At 36.8% G+C, this 20,359-nt stretch overlaps 1 protein-coding gene across 4 annotated transcripts in view; it reads left to right on the forward strand.

The window, feature by feature from the left end:
* BRD9 (bromodomain containing 9) overlaps positions 1-19,356 on the forward strand; it is a 99,620-nt gene extending 80,264 nt beyond the window's left edge. For 2 of the 4 annotated variants that reach the window (XM_070729729.1, XM_070729731.1), the window contains exons 10-17: positions 3,654-3,749; positions 4,974-5,106; positions 5,306-5,417; positions 7,917-7,955; positions 8,319-8,390; positions 9,686-9,788; positions 14,620-14,787; positions 18,668-19,356. In XM_070729729.1, coding sequence (XP_070585830.1) covers positions 3,654-3,749; positions 4,974-5,106; positions 5,306-5,417; positions 7,917-7,955; positions 8,319-8,390; positions 9,686-9,788; positions 14,620-14,787; positions 18,668-18,765 — 821 coding nt within the window. In that variant the 3' untranslated portion in view covers positions 18,766-19,356. The remainder of the gene's footprint in view (positions 1-3,653; positions 3,750-4,973; positions 5,107-5,305; positions 5,418-7,916; positions 7,956-8,318; positions 8,391-9,685; positions 9,789-14,619; positions 14,788-18,667) is intronic. The other 2 variants (XM_070729732.1, XM_070729733.1) reach the window with 1 other exon arrangement.
* Positions 19,357-20,359: the final 1,003 nt, after the last annotated feature.

A 20,359-nucleotide genomic window follows, 5' to 3' on the forward strand; every position in this document is an offset into this window, starting at 1 on the left:
GATCTCTGGTGGGCCTGGGACAGGGGTTTATCCTCTGTCCTGGTGCTTCTTGACCTCTCAGCGGCTTTCGATAACATCGACCATGGTATCCTTCTGCACCGGCTGGAGGGGTTGGGAGTGAGAGGCACTGTTCTTCAGTGGTTCTCCTCCTACCTCTCCGGTCGGTCGCATTCGGTGTTAGTGGGGGGTCAGAGGTCAACCTCAAGGTCACTCCCTTGTGGGGTGCCTCAGGGGTCAGTCCTCTCCCCCCTGCTATTCAATATCTACATGAAACCACTGGGTGAGATCATCCAAGGGCATGGGGTGAGGTATCATCAATATGCAGATGATACCCAGCTGTACATCTCCACCCCATGTCCAGTCAACGAAGCAGTGGATGTGATGTGCCGGTGCCTGGAAGCTGTTGGGGTCTGGATGGGTGCCAACAAACCCAAACTCAACCCGGATAAGAGGGAGTGGCTGTGGGTTCTGCCTCCCAAGGACAATCCCATCTGTCCGTCCATAACCCTGGGGGGGGGAATTATTGATCCCCTCAGAGAGAGTCCGCAACTTGGGTGTCCTCTTTGATCCACAGTTCACAATAGGGAACCATCTTTCAGCTGTGGCGAGGGGGACGTTTACCCAGGTTCGCCTGGTACACCAGTTGCAACTCTATCTGGACTCACTGCTCACAGTCACTCATGCCCTCATCACCTCAAGATTCGATTACTGTAATGCTCTCTACATGGGGCTACCTTTGAAAAGTGTTCGGAAAATTCAGATCGTGCAGAATGCAGCTGCGAGAGCAATCATGGGCTTCCCCAGGTATGCCCATGTCACACCAACACTCCACAGTCTGCATTGGTTGCCGATCAATTTCCGGTCACAATTCAAAGTGTTGGCTATGACCTATAAAGCCCTTCATGGCATCGGACCAGAATATCTCCGGGACCACCTTCTGCCACACGAATCCCAGCGACCAATTAGGTCCCACAGAGTTGGCCTTCTCTGGGTCCCATCGACTAAATAATGTCGTTTGATGAGTCCCAGCGGAAGAGCCTTCTCTGTGGCAGCCCCGACTCTCTGTAACCAGCTCCCCCCGGAGATTGGAACTGCCCTCACCCTCCTTGCCTTCCGTAAATTCCTTAAATCTCAATTGCCGCCAAGCATGGGGCAATTGAGATATCTCCTCCAGGCCTATACAATTTATGTATGGTATGTTTGCATGTATGTCTGATTAATAATGGGGTTTTTAAAATGTTTTTAAATTATTTGATTTGTTATGAATTGTTCTATTGCTGTTGTCTAAGCGGTTTACATAATTAGCATATATTGCCTCCAACAATCTGGGGGCTCATTTTACCCACCTCGGAAGGATGGCAGGCTGAGTCAAACTTGAGCCAATGGTGAGATTTGAACTGCTGAACCACAGGTAGCAGATATTTGAAGTAGCCTGCAGTGCTGCACTCTAACCACTGTGCCACCCCTAGTCTAAAGCAAAAATGCATAGCATGCAAAGCAATATACCTCTAGTTCACGATGACTAAAATTGGAACAAATATTTCCATTGCTAAACAATGCAGTCATAAAGTAAGATGTCATGTTACCACATTAAAATTATGGGAGTATCAGTTGCTGTCATTAACCAAATATTATGAGTTGTTAAGTGAGTATCCACCCAAATCCAAGCCTTTCCAGATTTCATTCCTTCTAGCCGCAACCCTCAGTAAGATAAGGGACTGCTTTCAAGTCCTCCCATCTGCCTATTCTCTCCCCATTTCTTGTGGAACAGCAAACAACCCCTGAACTTGCATCTTTGATACAGTTTGCTATGCCCTAAGAAACTACATAAATCAACTAAATCATTCCCAGCCACACACCATCTTGCACTCCACTGCCTCAAATTATCTTCAACATTGCCTTGCTCCTTCTGTTGACCAGGTGTGCCTGGCTTTACTGCTGGTCGGGCCTGGTCTGGGCTTTGGCTGCAAAAAAAAAAAATGAAAGAAAGAAAGAAAGAAAAAAAGAAAAAGAGGTAGGAGGCTCAAAGTCACATTGCTCCAAAACACTCCCTTGTAAAACACTACTAAAATGCCACTTTGCAAAATCTCCCAGAAAGAAGAATTGCAAAAAGCCTAACTGTACCTGGGAACTCTTTTGTAAAGGGACTGATTCTGCCTCTTATCTTTTTCTTTTCTTTTTCCCTGCCCCATTTTGGAAGTAAAGCTAGTCCTCCCCAGGGGCTGGTGTTGGTTTGTTTTCGTTTTTTGTTTGGCAAAGGGACTGTTTTAGGCTTAGACTGCTTTAGGCTGTTTTTGCCATCCCTGGGCTTCAGGAAAATCTAAATAATAAATAAAATCTATGGATGGTGAAAAACGGCCCAATGGGCCTACCGGAAGTTCAGATCCTTCAATGAGGCCTGCGCACATGCATGGAGGGTGGGGTTGTCTGCACATGCTTGGGGGGAGGGTATTGCATTATGGGTGTGGCAAACATGCATGCACGCCCTTTTGGCACCTGAGCAAAAAAAAGGTTCGCTATTTCTGGTATATGCTTTTAGGAGGAGCAAGAATAAGGTGAAATAACTTCATTTGAAGTTATTATATAAATCTTTAATTCTAATTTTCATTTTCTTGGATAATCCTGAAATATGCCTTGTATTTCAACATTTATTGGTTAACCAAACAATTTCACCTATTATATGTCAAGCTCTTTCATGTTTATATTGCTAATTATATTTTATCTTCAATGAAATTTTGTATTTTACATGTTCAGTTTCCCATTTCATTTATTCAATAATGTAAAAATTAACTTATTCATTAATTTTCTTACATCAATTTCTCACAGTTAATGCAACGTACTTGACTCTTCCTTTTAATTAAAAAAATGAATTATTTAGAGAACAGTTTCTAAAGTTTATACCAGTCAATTCTGTAAAGGAGGAGGAAGTCAAAAATCAAATATTTATCTATATTACTTTTTGGAATGTTTTCTTTTTTTACATTTATAATTAATAGTATAGTGAAGATTTTAAACTAAAATGTATGCTTCTTTTCAATTCAGTGTATTCTGCTTGATATAAGTAATGTTTTATCAAGCATTAATTGTAAAATTTCAATCATTATAGGTCCATTTATAGATCTTTTTTGAAAATACACCTATTTTAATTTTATATAAACTCATTTATATAACCTAATGATATTATTTTATTTTGTTTTGTTTATTATCTAATTTGTGTAGTTCAGTTTTTTACTGATTTTAAAAAAATAAATTGCTGCTGTTTTAAAATATTAATACTTTCTGAATAACCTTTTTAATAATTTCAAGCAAAAGTTCTTAAAATCTATGATAGTGTTATAAGAATTATCGCCTTTATTAGTTTTGAAATACAGCTCCATTATAATTTTTAAAAAGGAATTCTGTTTGCATATTTAAATAACATAATAACATTTTAAAAATTTTTGTTCATTATCTAATTTATCTTTCTGCACTTCATTTATTTTTACTGATACTCTTTAAATTAAGAGTTTCTGGATAGCCTTTTTTGTAATTTCATGCAGTTCTTTCAAGATTCAAGTTCTTGAAATCCATAATAGCCTGATAAATATATACCGCTGTCTAATATTTTTGAAAACTTAATAAACATTTATTTATATGTTTAATCTTGAAAATAGAGGACGAAAGCCATCCTGTGGATTTGAGCTCTCTATCAAGCAAATTATTACCAGGTTTTACAGCATTAGGTTTTAAAGATGAAAGAAGGCACAAAGGTAAGTTCTATGATGCAAAGAATGTTTACATTTATAAAATTAAACAATTATTTTCATATTTGTAAGATGTTTTAATTTAATTTTGAATATTTTTATAATGCAATTACTGGATTACAGTGACTCAGGCAGTTTGGTCCTTTAGGTCTAATTGCCATGTAAATGATTAATTTCATTTGGATGTAGGTACTGTAATGCAAGTTTTTCTCAAGTATACAAGTTCTTTGTGGTGTCCATAACTGGCTTAAAAACCAAAGAAGGCTTATCTATAACTCCTTGCCTGAACTAGAGACATATTTTGTTGGCATAGTCAGGATTCTGTTCTTGGCTCAGAACCCTTCAATTTTAAAAAAATACATATATTTAAGTCATTTTTAAATATGTCTATATAATTTTTTCATATGTAATAGGAATACTGAACAATACTTATTAAAAAAATAAACAAGAAAAGTTCAAATACAATTAAAACATGCATCACAGTACAATTAAATGATTTTAAAACTTTATCAAATGTGGGGGGAAAAGAAAACTGGAAATTGGCTGAATCTATAAAGGTTGTGTGCTGATTACTTATTAATTTGCGTTTAGTTTTTCTAACTGTCCAAGATGAAGTTTGCAAGCTATAGTGCAGGGAGAGGAGAGAGAAAGTTAATATTTTTACCATCTGTAAAGGTTTTATTATTTTTAATAAATAATATTATTTATTATAAGTTGGAGGCCCTAGTGAACAGAAAATGAACTATTAAGAGAACAATCTCCAGAGAGATTGCTTTGTTGGAAAGTTGAGGCTATTGCTATAGGCATCACACAGTTGAACAGTTTATGATTCTGACTTCAGAATGTTGCTGGAAGGCTAGAAATGATGGTTAGAATTCTTTCTACAATATTGGTTAACTAGACCATTAGAGAGTAGAGATGAAGTTTCTAATCTCCTCTTGCAGTATGGGGTAAAAGGAGAGAGTTTGGCATTAAAATAAGAGAAAACATTTTGTAGAATGGTTATGCTTAGATAATAACTTCAAAAGACCCATTTATTTTCTGTCTTATTCTTTGACCACACTCTTTATTCTTTCTAAAGTTTGCACAAATTGATTTATAACTTTATCAGTCACATGACCACAGTGAAACCAAGGAATAACCAGTTTTTTACTGTAAAATATATGAAGCCCAAGAGTTATAGCTCTTTTTTTGCAGAATATTTCAATCACTCTTTATATATATTTTCAGTTACATTTCTTTCAAGTGCTAATACAGTGGTTTCAATGCAAAATCACTCTATCTTTCATGATCTGAAAATGGATGAAATGGAGCTGCTATATTCAGCATATGGAGATGAGACTGGGATGCAGTGTGCTTTAAGGTAAGACTGTTGAACTAAGTATTGAACCCCTGATCTTATAATATGGCAATATACATGGCCTTGGCATATGAAGAAGCCCAATTCATTTAGAAGCTAGTTTAAATAACAAAGAGAACAGCTTTAAAAATATCCAAGAAACATAGTCAAAAGCAAAATATGAATGCATTTGATATTTGTTTTACACTGGAATTTCTTTTAGTCTTCAAGAATTTGTGAAAGATTCTGGAAGCTATAGTAAAAAAATAGTAGATGATTTGCTGGATCAGATCACTGGTGGAGATCATTCAAAGTCTATTTATCAACTAAAACAGGTAAGTGTGCTCACCAGACTTTCCTATCAAAGCCTACTTTATAATATAGATTTGAAGTTGTTGAGGTCCAATTGTTTATTAGTTGAAATTATTCTTAAAATGAGCTTTTTATTGAAACAAAATATTCCACTTAATCTAAATGGACTATAGCTAAATTACAACTGAAACCTCTATAAAGACCTTTTAAAAACTCAGATATATTATATCTGACATAGTCATAAAATTTCCTTTTCATCAAAAAGCTAGTTGAAAGGTACTTCTTCATTTTTAAAAAAATAATGTGCATAGATAATTTTTTATATTGTACTATGCTGGACATAAAAGATATATACAGTGAATATAACAGCATCCTGGTTAAAATGTCAGGTTTTTAAGATTAAAGAAAAATCAGATCAAGATAAATCACTATCAGATGGGTGTGTAACTGGTTGACAAATCATACTCAGGTGTAGTCCTCAGCAGAGCTACATCTGCATGGAGGGAAGTAAGCAAAAGGGTATCCCAAGAGCCAATGAGTTGAAGTCCTTCCTTAGCCTTGAAAGCCAGCTGGGTTTCCTTGGGCAGTCACTCTCTTAATGCAACCCACCTCATAATATTATGGGGGAAAATAGGAGGAGTAAGGTGTACTGGATATATTTCCTGCCGAGTTATTTGTAAAAATGTGTATGTGTGTCTCTGTGTGAATAAATTAAATAAGGAGAATGTTCCAAGCCTTGTTTCATTCTTCTTCATTCTAACTAGTGCTAGAATAACGGGTACAATACCAAATCTGAAATTCAAAAGGATGAAAGCTCTCTTATTGACAAAATAAAATAGCCCTATCAGCCCAAAACAGCCTCAGTTTATTATAAAACCCAGTTCTCTTCCAGGAGCTGAAAAGAAAGATTAAAAATAAAATTTAAGCATACCAATGGATTATAGACATGTTGAAAGGCAATCTGTTTTAGAAATAAATGTCTACTTGCTTGCTGTAAATGTTTATAGATAATAATCATAGATAATAATGGAGATCACTGCTGCAAATTGAAATATATCTGAATAAAGGAAGAGACTATATAATTAACTCATCATGAAATGGTAAATTAAAAAATAATTCCTAAAATAATCAAATTTCCAGTTCATGGAAAAAAGCTTTGTATATATCTAAGATCACAGGTCTGTTGTAAATTTACATCTACAGTATGTACGGCTATAATTCTATGAAGATCTGAATTGAGAAAAACATAAAATAAAAATGAAATATAATTTTAATGTAATCCATGTATGTTGAAAATAATGATTGAAAATACATTGAAAATAAATTAATACAGTACTAAAATGCTGCAACTATTATCATACAATGAAGGCATGTCCAAGGGTAATGTTCTACTCTGGGTTGGTCACAAGGATTAGAGGTTTCGACTTCTGAGCTTTCAGGTTCATGCTGGTCCATCCTCCAGATGGGCTCCAGCATGAGCCTAGCATGAATCCAAATGTCTAATCCAGATTCGATTCTACAAGATATTTTCAATTTTAATATAATTCAAATACTGCTTCTAAGAAATTTAATTTTCTTATTGAATCAAATTATTGTAAATTGCAGGTAGTCCTTGTTTAGCCATTAACTCAGTGATCATTCAGAGTTATGACAGTGCTGCAATAATGGCAGTCAAAACCAGGTTTTAAAGGTTTGGCCATTCAATACCCCTGCAGGCATAAATAAAAATTTAGGTGCTTGGCAACTGACCTGCATTTATGACTGCAGGATGTTTTTCAGTTCCCCCTACCCATCTATCTCCTCCCATTTTTTCCTTTTGGCCACTCTGCACGCCACTGCCACCCCACCTCAACAGGTCTTGGAGCCCTGGGATTTGTGCACTGTGAGTGCAGCAGGACAGTGAAGCCTTGTCTGTCAAAAAGGGTCATTCATGCATGTATGGGAGGCATGGGAGCATGGAACTGTGCATGCATGGGGGCACATGGGGGTTGTGCATACATCACATTATGGGTGCTGGCACACATGCACAGTCTTGCATGTGCACTTTTGGCATGCAATGAGAAAAAAGTTAATCATCACTATCATAGAATCATGCCCTCACCTAACACCTGGATCCTGGGCCAGCAGAGGAGAGAGGAAGACAGTGCAGTTAAACGAGGATTGCAGGGTAGGTGTGCTGGGTGAACAAAAGGGTGGAAATTGGAAGAAATGGAGGAACGTTGAAGTGGAGCAAAGCATTGTAGTTGTTGTACTGTATAGCCTTGTTTGCTGAATGGAGCTTGTCAGGCCCAATTGGAGAGGAAAGCAGGTCCAAACCAGCTGTTCACACAGGGCAAGAAAAACATGAGATCTTTCCCTATTACAACCAAAATGATCACAATTATTGTCACTAAGTGCATTATGTTTCCCCTAATAACTGTTTTGCTTAGTGATGAAAATTCCAGCCCCAATTAGTTGTTCACTAATTATCAGAAAAACAGCAATATTATTTTTAAATTTATTGTTATTATTATAATTTTCAGAGAAGACACATTCCAATGAAGCCACCAGATGATCTCAAAGTAAGTTACATTGCATCTCTAAACCTCACCTTCTTGTAAAAAAACACAATTTCTTTACTATAAATGGTTCTGAAAATATAAAAGAAAGATTTCATTCATGTAATAAATGAAGATAATAATTGTAATATTGTAAAATTGCTTATTCGAGTATTCTTTATTTTTGTAACACTTTTAAATTATACCCTTATTTCAGGAGAAAAAATGTATGTACTTTTTTCCATGATTTTTCCTATTAAATTATTTGAAATTCCTTAAATAAAAGTCATACTATTTTCTTGCTATAATTCTAGTGATGCAAAAATGATGGTTCCATAAGGAAAATGATTATCAGGTATAAATTAGCTTTAAACATGATGTTTTTAGGTTCCGTCAGTCCTCATAAAGGAAGAACATAAGTTATGTAATACTTGCCCAGATGACTCCAAGCAAAATATGGTAATATTTCTTTTTAAGTTTAATTCTTTCTTAACCTATTATTTCAAATAGTTGGTTCTTAGCGTTTTCTATCTCTTTTTTAATTTTTGTTTTATTTTAAGATTACAAGCCTTATTTTTTGTCACTCTCCCTCTTTCTCTCCCTCTTCCCCCCCCCCTCTCTCTCACACACACACCACATGCAAGTCATAGATCAGCAGATGATACAGGTCAAGAATACAGGTAGTTCTTGACTTGCAACTGCTTATTTTATGACTGTCTGAGGTTATAATAGGACTGAAAAAGTGACTTATGACCATTTTTCACACTTATGACTGTTGCAGCATCCCCATGCTCATGTGATTTACATTCAGATTCTTGACAACTGATTCATATTTATAATGGTTGCAGTGTCCGTGGGTCATGTAATCACCTTTTGCAATCTTCTGACAAAATCAATGGGAAAGCCAGTTTCATTCAACAACCGTATTATTAATTTAACAACTACAGTGATTCATTTAGCAAATACAGCAAGAAAAGTGCGACAAAACGTACTTAACAAATTTCTCACTTAGTAACATAAATTAGCTTGCACATAATAGTTTAAAAAGACTTGGAGTAAAACTGAGCTTTTTTGCACCTTTTTTGCACCTACGTGCTCCACAAGCTCAAACTAATTATTTATACATACAAGGAATGTTACATGTGACAAGACCCAGCAAAGGTGATAATTATATCTATGTCTATTAAAATTTTGTGGATAGCTTGATTTACCCAAGCAAATATGGGTAAGGGTAATCAATTTATGGCCTATCATTGTTATCTATGATTTCTAAGGTAATATAAGAGAAAATGTAGATCTGAATGAAAGTAGTTTGATTTTGTGAACATGATGATTCAATCCTAATAGTTATGGTTAAGGAACAAAAAGGCAACAATGTATGACAAGTGTGAATTGTAACTAAATTGGTGTAATGTAGGTTGTATATATGAACGTACAGCTTTTGGTTTGGTGTTGTGTTGAATGTATGCTTCAAAACGATTCTGCAAACATATAGTTTGTATAAGAAAGTAGTTGCAAATAGCACTTTACTGAAATTTTAGCCCAAGATATGGAAACAAAAAATAATTGCATATTTGTATAGTAAATATTTTTTAACATTTGGCCGCTATGTAGAAATAATGAAACATTTTATATTGTTGAAACTTTATTTACATTTTACTGAATACTGAATTTATAGCAGCTTTCAGCACAATAAAGCTTCTTATAGCTAATTAATCTATTGCATAGATATAATTTTCTTTCTTTTTTTCTAGATTGGTGAAGCCATTGGAGATAATAATGGTTCTGTTTTGGACTTTTTATCAATGAAAACTTATTCAGATATGTCACTTGATATATCCATGTTGAGTTCATTAGGTAGGTAGTCTCATGCAGTATTTTAGCACTGAAGATAAAAATAAAGTGCTGTATATTATCTGTTCCATTAATCCATTCAAATGTTTGGGAATTGCTGGGTGTTGACATAAACTTTATATTATATTCGGTACTCTTTAATGCTTTGCTATGAAAATCATGGGTTCTACTCACGATGGCAGCACCTGGAGGGAGACAGAATTATAAAAATGTCATATGCTCTTTGTGGTTATAATATAATAATGTACGTGTGTGTGTGTGTGTGTGTGTGTGAATTAATGAAAGAGATGGAGCATTCTCAGAAAAATATCTTCTGTATAGATCAGACCTGGGCAAAGGGCGGCCTGTGGGCCGCATCCAGCCCACCCACTGTCTGTAACCAGCCCGCCAGCTATCTGTGAGTCTCAGTTTTACCTAGCAGCCAGCGGCTTGAACGCCGGCTGGAGATAGTTGGAGCTGCTAGAGAGAGAGAGGGAGGGAGGGAGGGAGACCTGCAGGCAGCTTGTTCTCCAAGGAGAAAGCCACACAGGAAAAAGAGTTGGGAGGTGCTTGGAACACCTGGTAAGTTTCCCTGCATGGTTTTGAGCAGCTTGTGTGTGTGTGTGTGTGTGTGTGTGTGTGTGTGTGTGTGTGTGAGAGAGAGAGAGAGAGAGAGAGAGAGAGAAAGAGAAAGAGAGAGAGAGACCTGCAGGCAGCTTGTTTTCCAAGGCAAAAGTCAGCAGGAAAAAAGTTCAGAGTTTGGAGTGGCTTGAAACACCCGTAAGTTTCCCTGCATGGGCTTGGGCAGAGTGTTCATACAGACGCAAGAGAAAAGAGCTGCAGCTTGCGAAAGCCAGTGGGGGGTGGGGAAGCTTGTTAAAAGCCACTCAGGAAAAAGCTTTGGAAAAGGGAAAGAGAGGGGGGGAAGAGGGAAGAGAAAGAGAGGGGGGAGGGAGGGAAAGATAAATGATACTACAAAAGTTTTTCTTTTTTATTAGAAGCTCTGTAACAGAAGTCTTCAAACTTGGCAACTTTAAGACTTGTGGACTTTAACTCCCAGAATTCTCCAGCCAGCATAGCTGGGAGTTGAATTCTGGGAGCTGAAGTCCACAAGTCTTAAAGTTGCCAAGTTTTGGGACCCCCACCTTTAGGTATGTTGGCAATATAACAGGACATTCCTTATTTATTAAAATAATTTATATTTCATTTTTCCACAATCAGAATGATTTGCAATAAAATATGAATCTTCCACTTAGAAAAGGAAAGGCGGGAAGGAATGGAACAGGAAAGGGATGGGAAGGAAGGAAAGGAAGGAAAGAAAATGAGAGGAAGGGAAGGAAGGGAGGAGAAAGGAAGAGAGGAAATTATACGGTATTGTATAGAAATGAGTTAATTATATTATACTCATCTATTCTGTTTAAATTGCTAATTTGAGCAGCCTATGACCAATGTTCCCTCTAACATGCGCAGCACGCTGGGGCGCAGGGAAAAACCAAGCTCAACCCAGAGTTTTCCATGCCAGCGCAATGGAGCCGGCGCCCCGTGGGCTCTAAGCCCCGCCTGACTTCTCTGGCTCTGTCGCTGCGTGCCGCTTCCCCGGGCGACCTTGATGTCAGCGGGCCCCTGTGCCGCGGGGGGGGGCATGCAAGCCCCTTGCCTCCACCGCCTCCTCTTCCACCAACCTGCTGCCTGAGCCCATTTACAAGGGGCTGATGGAAGATCTGATGTCGCTGTTACTCTTTTTTCCCCCTACCTTTAGCAAAAGCGACATTGGGTCTTCCACCAGAAAGAAAGGGGAAAGAGAGGGAGGGAAAGGGAGAAGTGGAGAGGAAGGAAGGAAGGAAGGAAGGAGAAATGGAGGGAGGAAGAATGAAATGAATGGAAAGAGGGCGGAAGGACATTTTTTGGGGGGGGTAATTTTTTTTCTCTCAACATACATTCAAACAATACAATGTACCATCTAATTTTCCATGAATAAAATGCAGTATTTTCTTAGTAACTAATATCAATCATTCCAAAAGTTGCAAGTTTTTTTTCCTAATTTTGTTATCCATTTACATACATTTTCTTTTAGTTAAATTCCCTCCTTAATGTTCCTTCAAAAAGTACAATACCAATTACATTTCTAACTTATTAATCAGTATGCCAAAGTGCTAAATTCAATTTCATTTATGCATTAATCCAAATCAGTATCACCTGCTGCATATCTTATTATAATCAATACTTCTAACTTTATTAAAACAGATCAGCAATTCCTAAATTCATATATCATATATCTAAATAGAAAAATAGAAGTTAAAAAAAGAGCAAACAAAACAATACTCCAGGCTTAATCAACCCTTCTCAAACTCCAATTTCTTCAATCTGAGCAGAACTTTGAACCAAACCCTTTTCTTTTTTTCTTTTTTTGTATCCCCTTTTAATCCCCTTTTCCATTTTATTCTTTCTATTCTTCCTTCTAGGAAGAAAGGATTTTGTTAGAAAAATAAAGGGGTTATTGGATCAAACTTTGGACACTTGACAAGTTAGTTATGATGGTGGCCACGTCCCAGGGCTATGTGAACATCTTTTGGGATGTTCAAGCAGCTGCAGGGATTCACTTAACGACTGTGGCAAGAAAGGTGGTAAAGTGAGGCAGAACTCATTTAATAACCGTCTTACTCAGGAGATAGAAACGTTGGCCTCATTGGTTCATTTACTGACCGTTCAAAGTTGCAATGGCCCTGAAAAAAGTGACTAATGCCCCCTTTTCACACTTAGGACCTTCGCAGCAGCCCGAGGATCGGAGGATCAAAACTTTGCTGCCGTTTCATATTTATGACCGTTGCTGGGTGTCCTGAGGTCACGTGACCTCCTTTTGTTTCTAATCGATCCACGCCCAGGCATGGAAATGTGCCGCTCAGACATTATACTTTTCTGCTCACACTGGAAAAAAATTAGAGGGAACACTGCCTATGACTATGCTCCCAGTGTTAATATATGCTTACTCAATTTATTCCATCTAAACTGCTGGGAAGAATGGTCAGCTATAAAGATCTTTCTTTTCAGAAAAGAATGTGTAAATCAAGTAATAAGATTAAAAAAAACATTTGCATTTTTAGTATCTGATAGGATTTCCTCTAGAAGCATCTTTGTGCAAAATGTTTGAAACGTTTAATTTTTTTTAAAAAAAATTGTTTTATTTGGGTTCTACTTATATCAGTGATGGTGAACCTTTTTCGGCTCGGGTACCTAAAGGGTGCATACGTGTATGTGCCCACACCCATAATGCAGTGCCCTCCCAACATGCATGCACACACACACCCTGCTGCCCCCCCCCCACAGGTGGCCTCACACTGAAGCTCCTGGACTTCCGGTAGGCCCGTTGTGCTAGTTTTTCACTCTTGTAGGGTTCAGGAAAGCCTCCTAAAGCCCGGGAATGACGAAAAATGGACCATCGGGCCAACCTGAAGTCAGGAAATGAAACAGAAGTGAAGCTGCCCTACGACTTATCTCCAGATGGTGGCAACTAGGTCTCATACCCATTGGCCCATTTCTTCTGCAGCCAGCAAGATTTTCCTGAAGGCCTCTGTAGCCGATAACAGAGCTCCAGATTGGTCCATAGCTTTGTTATCAGCTGCAAAGGCTTTTCCAGAAGGCTTCTGTAGTCCATAACAGAGTTCCGGATCGATCTATTTTTTTGTTGGATAATTTCATTAGTAGAATGTGGAACATAATATTATGTTGATCTCATTTGGACATTTGATAAATACTTTCTTATAGTCTCTGCTCTGTTTTTATAATTTAGTTAAATAAGTAGATACCATATTTTTCAGAGTATAAGACACATCTTTTTCCTCCCTGAAAGAGGTTGATAGTTTGGGTGCATCTTATACTCTGAATGTTCCTATTTTTTCCAGCCCTAACTAGCTGCTAACAATCTTCCCAGCTCTTATTTTGCGGGCTCTTTCATTGTTTCTCTCTGGAAAGAATGTTTTCCAAGCCCTAAGTCTTTGCAGGATTTTTTTCATTCGTCTAACTTGCTCCAAATAAGTTTCTTTCCAGCCTTAACCAGGTGCTAACGATGTTCCCAGCTCTTATCAGCTTGCAAGCTCTTCCATTATTACTCTCTGTGAAGAATGTTTTCCAAACCATGTTTTTGTAGGGGTTTTTTTCCCAACTCTACTTGCTCCAAATGTTTCTTTCTAGCCTTAATCAAGTGCTATCAATGACCCCAGCTCTTACTGGCTTGCAAGCTCTTTCATTGTTACTCTCCGCAAAGAAAGTTTTCCAAGCCCTTTGTCTTTATAGGGTTTTTTTTAATTGCTTTACTTGCTCCAAATGTTTATTTCAGCCCTAACCAGGTGCTAACAATGTGTCCAGCTCTTACCAGCTTGCAAGTTTTCATTGTTACTCTCTCCGAATAAAGTTTTTTAAAGCCCTAACCAGGGGATAAAATAATGTGCTGAAACTGACCCGACTAAGGATACTAGCCAGATGAATACCTAGTAAGCAGATTCTTTTCCCTATTTTCCTCTCCAAAAACTAAGCCTAGTGCATCATATACTTTGAAAAATATGGTAATTAAATGAATTATAACTATCTGAAAAATTGCATTCAAATTGTGTATAAATAAGGAAATCAGAAATGTCCGGTTTAAAATAATTTTTTTTTAAAAATCAGGAAGGATAAGAAGCTGGGTCAGTTCCAAGGGTATACAACTTAGCCCCTATTAGCTTCATGCTTACATTTTATTCAGCATATATTAGTGTTATCTAGCTTTATATAAGATTGCTGGAGTAACAAATCATTTTGACTTTAACTTCTTAAACCATCTCAAATTCATTTTGTAATTAATAATCTAATTTGTTGACAGGTAAAGTAAAGAAAGAAGTTGATCATGATGACAATCATTTACACTTGGATGAAACAACTAAATTATTACAGGACCTTCATGAAGTACAGACCGACAGAATAGGATCCAGACCTTCCTCCAACCTTAGTTCCCTCTCTAATGCTTCTGAAAGGGAACAACATCACCTAGGTAAATGTATTTAACAGAAAATTCCAAAGTCTTTATTTTCATAAAAAGTTGTTTGCCAGATTATGAGGGTGTCAAGCATATTCATGTTGTGTACGTAAAACTGGTTTCTTTGTCTTTTTAATATTTAGCATTTAGTAGATTAATTTTCCCTTATTCCCACCTTCCTTATTTCATATATTTTTTTTTATCATAAATGTATATTAGAAATATAGTGGTACCTCTACCTAAGTACGCCTCTACTTAAGAACTTTTCTAGATAAGAACCGAGTGTTCAAGATTTTTTTGCTTCTTTTTAAGAACCATTTTCTACTTAAGAACCCGAGCCAGGAAAAATTTCCCAGGAAATTTGAGAGCGGCACGAAGGCCCAGCCAGTTTCCTGCCATTCCCCCTTTAATCCCAGCCATCTCGGGCTTGTCTGGACTGCCAGAGGATCTTTTTGGTGGCGCTTAAGGAGGCTTTGGCAGTTCAGAGCGAAGGAAACATTTTCCTTTCTCTGGGCGCTTGGAGAGGGAATAAACCTCTGCCAGCGCCCAGAGAAAAGAAACGCTCCCTTCGCTCTGGGTAGTGATTGTCCTCCTCTTTTTCCTCCTCCTCCTCCTCCCACCCAAATTCCAAGCTTTTATTTCTTTCCTAATGGGTTTGCACACATTATTTGCTTTTACATTGATTACTATGGAAAAAATTGCTTCTACTTAAAAACTTTTCTTCTTAAGAACCTGGTCATGGAATGACTTAAGTTCTTAAGTAGACGTACCACTGTATTTCAGAAGGCAGAATATAAATACTGAGTTCTAAATAAATACAGATTGATAAATTTGACCAAATACATTATTATATATTCTTATTTAAAATATAGATTTAATATTATTTTACCAACTTAATTGAGATAGCCCTCTCATAGTTCCAAATAGAAAATTTAAATTTATCAACATTCTAATAAAATATGCTATAAAAGATATTTTACAGTAAAAGAGTTTATTAATCATGGAGTTTATTATTCACGGATAGTTTATTCCCTCATTCCAGAATGCTACTGAAAAGTTTCTGCTTCTAATGCTTTCTTAATAGGAGAAAGTAAACATATGTTAGATGAATGGAGTGGTAAATTTAATTATGAGGCAGAACTTTCAACAAAAGAAGTGCTGTAGTGATCTTAATGTGACCTGCCTGCTAAATCTCTGAGAGCATTTATTTATATAAAATTGAAATGGTAAACAAGGACTTCTCCAGTTACCTTTCAATCAGATCCATGTAGAAACAGCATAGTCATCAGCTAGTCAGGGCATTTATTGTTATATGTCTGACTGGATAAATCCTGGTCTGGCATTTTCTATAGCAATCATGTCATTTCAGACCAGCAGTGCAAACCAAAATGGCCATGAAGAAAGTTGAAATAAGGGACATACTTACAAGCATGTAAAAGCTAAAACTTGTCAGTAAAAACTGGCTTGATTTTAGCACTGCTTTTACAATTGCCACTGAAACCTTATGTCAAGAATAAAGAATAAAATACCAGATTAGAAACACCCAGTGTTAACTAGTCTCACTATTTTCTGAAGATGAGAGGAAAGCTGTAGCATGTAAACATATCCTTAAAAATATATTTGCTGATCCAAAGATTCAATCAATTATGAATGCATCTCAGAAATCATGTCTTGGTAAAACTGCATTGTGAATTAATTCTCTATTGCTACATATATTTAATTTGCTTCTTCCTCAAATAAACAGTTTAATATATAGTTAGACAAAAATAAATGCTTATGGTTTATTATATTAAAACTACTTACCTAATATTTAACCTTGTTTAAAGCCAATAATTCTAGATACAAGTGTTTATTTATTACTTCAATTACCAGAGTAACTCTAGGTGGATTACATATTAAGGTTAAAATAGCCATAAAATTCTAAAACAGGAAACAAAAATAATGCATAGTCATGCATTACAGAGGATAACCAACATTAAACAATTATAGCAATCAAGATTTAATTATCAAAGTCATATATCCTATTGCAAAGTCTTCTGGAACAACTACGTTTTCATAGCTTTATGAATGCCATGGAAAATGGCGTAGGAATACTGTATTCCACAGAGTAATGGAAAAGTTGCACTTCCTAGGTCCAACAGGATTATAATACTTTATAGCCAGACTTGGTGTTCATCAATTCTGGTTGGGCAGAGACAGCAGAAGAAATATAGCAATTGATACAGTAAAAGAAAGTAAAAGAAACAGGTAATTAAATCCTAAGCAATGTGAAGCTCTATAAGTGATAACCAATGCCTTGAATTGTATCAGATTATGACACAACTAATGCAATTTGAAGAGCAGAGATGTTACTTGGGGGAAAAAGGAAAAACCCAGAAAAATTCATGTGGCTGCATTCTGGACCAATCATACCTTTCACATAGTTGGTAGTTGACCATCTCTGTAATTGACCTTATATAAAGCACATTGCAATAATCCAACCACATCATGAGTAATTATAAGAATGCTCTCCCATTTAAAACAATAATGCAACTAGCACCTCAGATGGATTTATTTATTTGTTAAGTTTCTATGCTTCCCATCTCACAGTTCAAGATTACTCTGGACAGATTTATGCAAAAGCCCTTCTAGGCCATGGCTGCTACCTACTTGTTGAATCTAAGGAGGATTCCCAAATTGTATCAATTCTACTCAGAGAAATGTGATTCGGCCAAGAACTAAAGGGTTCAATATAAAGTTAAATGTTATTTGTATACTGATTATTCCTGATCCCATGCATATGGAAAGCCTTATCTAGTGGCCTCATGCTGGTGTTAAATAGGAGTAGGGAGAGTATGAAGTTAAGTGGGATTATATATAGTAAGTGTCTTGGATTAGATGTCTCTTCACCTACCAATAGTAAGGGAAATCAGCTCTAGAGGAAGGGCAAGAGACATAAATATAATAGCTATCATTCCCAATCCTTGGAGATTATCATATTGTCCAGAAGGGATGCTATGATTGATTTTATTGAATGCCATTGAAGCCAGGCAGAACCACTAGAGTCACAATGCCCCATCCTGTTCCCACGATGCACAAGCATAATCTTGGTGCTGACCCAGATGAGTTTGAAAAGGATCTTGATAAGTCACTTTCTTCAGAGCCCTCAAACATTGCCATATCATCACTTTCTCCCAAAAAGATATAATGCAGCAGTAAACAGGAGACATAGACTACCATTGTTTTCTTGAAGACTGGTGGGATAGCCCTCTAACTCAAGGATGAATTCACCATTTGCATCCAGCCAATAGTTAATTTCTGGGATTCATTGGCCAAGAAATGCCAGGAAGAGGTAGCACTAACATTACCACGAACCTTGTCCACTTTCTCAAAATTCATATGTCTAAACTCTTCTAGATGAATAGGACAAGCCCTCTCCCCAGACAATTCCACAGGATCTGTCCAGTGTTCAATTCTAAACAAATTGAGATGATTATATTCTCACAAAATGTGGTATTTCTTACAGCAGTACTTTAGATATTTTTTTAACAATCAATGCAATAAATTTGATAATTTTTTGTAGCTCTCAGAGCTTTCTTTAACTTTCAGCAGTAAGGTTACAAAAATCACTATTTTGGGATCTGAAATATAGAAAAGCTAGAATGTAATATGAATGGTAAGATTTACACAGCTTTAAAAAAACTTTCTTGGCATTCCCAAAGAGCAAACAATAAAAAATATTCCAGTCCATAGCCTTCTCTGCATTGTTAAACTTTTTTTGACCATTCATAAAATTGGTAGCATAATCTGGATCATGTTCATTTAAAAATTGTGATAAGACATTTGAAAAGTGAAACTTTAAATGTGTCTCATAATTAATATTAATTTAATTATTTTCTGTTCATGCTTTACACAGGAAGTCCATCTCACCTAAGTATAGGAGAACAGCAAGATATGGTTCATGACCCCTATGAATTTCTTCAATCTCCAGAATCTACAAATGCCAATAATTAATCTCAGATATAATGTACATATTAACTGTATAACAGTTAATGGAATCCCATGAAACAGTACATATTTCAACCCCAACCTTCAGATAAGAATTAATGTTTAGTAACATGTATGCATTTTATTTGGATAAAAAATTGTCATGGTATTTGTAACACCAGAAACTATATTTTAGCAGTTTGTGCAATGGACCTGAAGGAGTTACAAATTATGTGCTTTGGTAAAAAAGAAGCCTGTTTAATTTTATAAACAATGGCTAACCAGCTGTTTATCATGTTTTTGACATATTTGGTGTACAAGTGCAGCTATATAGAAAATTTGTTAGGACAAATTTATTTCATTTGTAATATAAGTTTTAAAAATAGGATAGTTTTCGTATTTTCCTTCCTATCAGTTTTTCATTGTCAAGATGGCCTGATGAAAAGGAAGTTATTGATTCTTCATTAGGAATAAAAAACAAAGTATTCTTTAGAACTTTTTAAAATTAAGTGTTTGAAATTTGATATTGAATGATTTTTAAACATTATGTGGAAACCAGAATAATACATTCATTAACAATATTCCAAATATTAATAAATGTGTACTTGTTTTCTGAAATTTTCATTTGATAATTTGTCATCTAGTGCATAATTTGTCATCTTGAATTAATTATGAAGTGCTATATAAGCATTAGTTTTAAGATTGTAATTTTAAGATTCCTATATGTTGTGATTCCGTCTGAGGCTCCTCAGGGAACGGCTGAACCTCTGCCGGCTCCCTGCTCAGAGGGGGAGGATGAGGAACAGGAGGAGGAGGAGGAGGCCCAGGCAGAAGGGGAGGAGGAATATCAGGCCGAGGGAGAGGGAGAACAGCCAGAATCCCCCGGGGTGGAGCTCTCCCCAGCAAGCAGCCTGGAGTCCTTAGATGAAAATGCTCAAGCCATCATCGATCACAGGCAGAGAAGAGCAGCACAACGAAGGGGACAATTAGCCAGGTACTTCCAGTCCTAAATAGGTAACAGCTGGGTTTGGGTGTGGTTCTCCCCAGAAAGGCTGAAAAGGCAGACCCACCCTTCCTGTATTGTGGAGTATTATCTTTGGGAGTCCTGGGACCTGGCTGTGATCTTTGGCGTCTCTGATTCTGGCTTGTGGCCTTGAAGGCTGAAACCTTGGGGAAAAAGGCGTGGGGGCTTATTCTCTACAGTGGTGTGTGTGCCAGCAAGAAGTCTGCTGTATTGTCTGGCCGTCAGGACTTTGCTGTGAAGCCTCATAGCCTGCCTGTTGGGAAGAACAGGTTTTTCTCTGTGTTTATTTTTCAAACTATAAAGTGCTTTTGCTTTTACCAGCGTGTCTGGCTGCTTTTTCCAGTTGGTGTTGAAGTCTGGGGGCACCCAGACAGAACACCTATAGCAGGGGTCACAAACATATGACCCAAGAGCTGCATGCAGGCTACTGAATTCTTTTGTATAGTCTTCATTAACTTATCATGAAGCACTGTTTGCTTCTCCACTCATTTTTTGTCCCGGAAGGCCTAAGCTTTCTCCACTTGCACTGCTTCGGAGAGTCCAACATGGGTTAATCTTCAGCCTTGCTGGAAAGGACTGAGTTAAAAATTAGCATAA

This window comes from Erythrolamprus reginae, chromosome Z, assembly GCF_031021105.1.
Source record: "Erythrolamprus reginae isolate rEryReg1 chromosome Z, rEryReg1.hap1, whole genome shotgun sequence".
Lineage (NCBI taxonomy): Eukaryota > Metazoa > Chordata > Lepidosauria > Squamata > Dipsadidae > Erythrolamprus > Erythrolamprus reginae.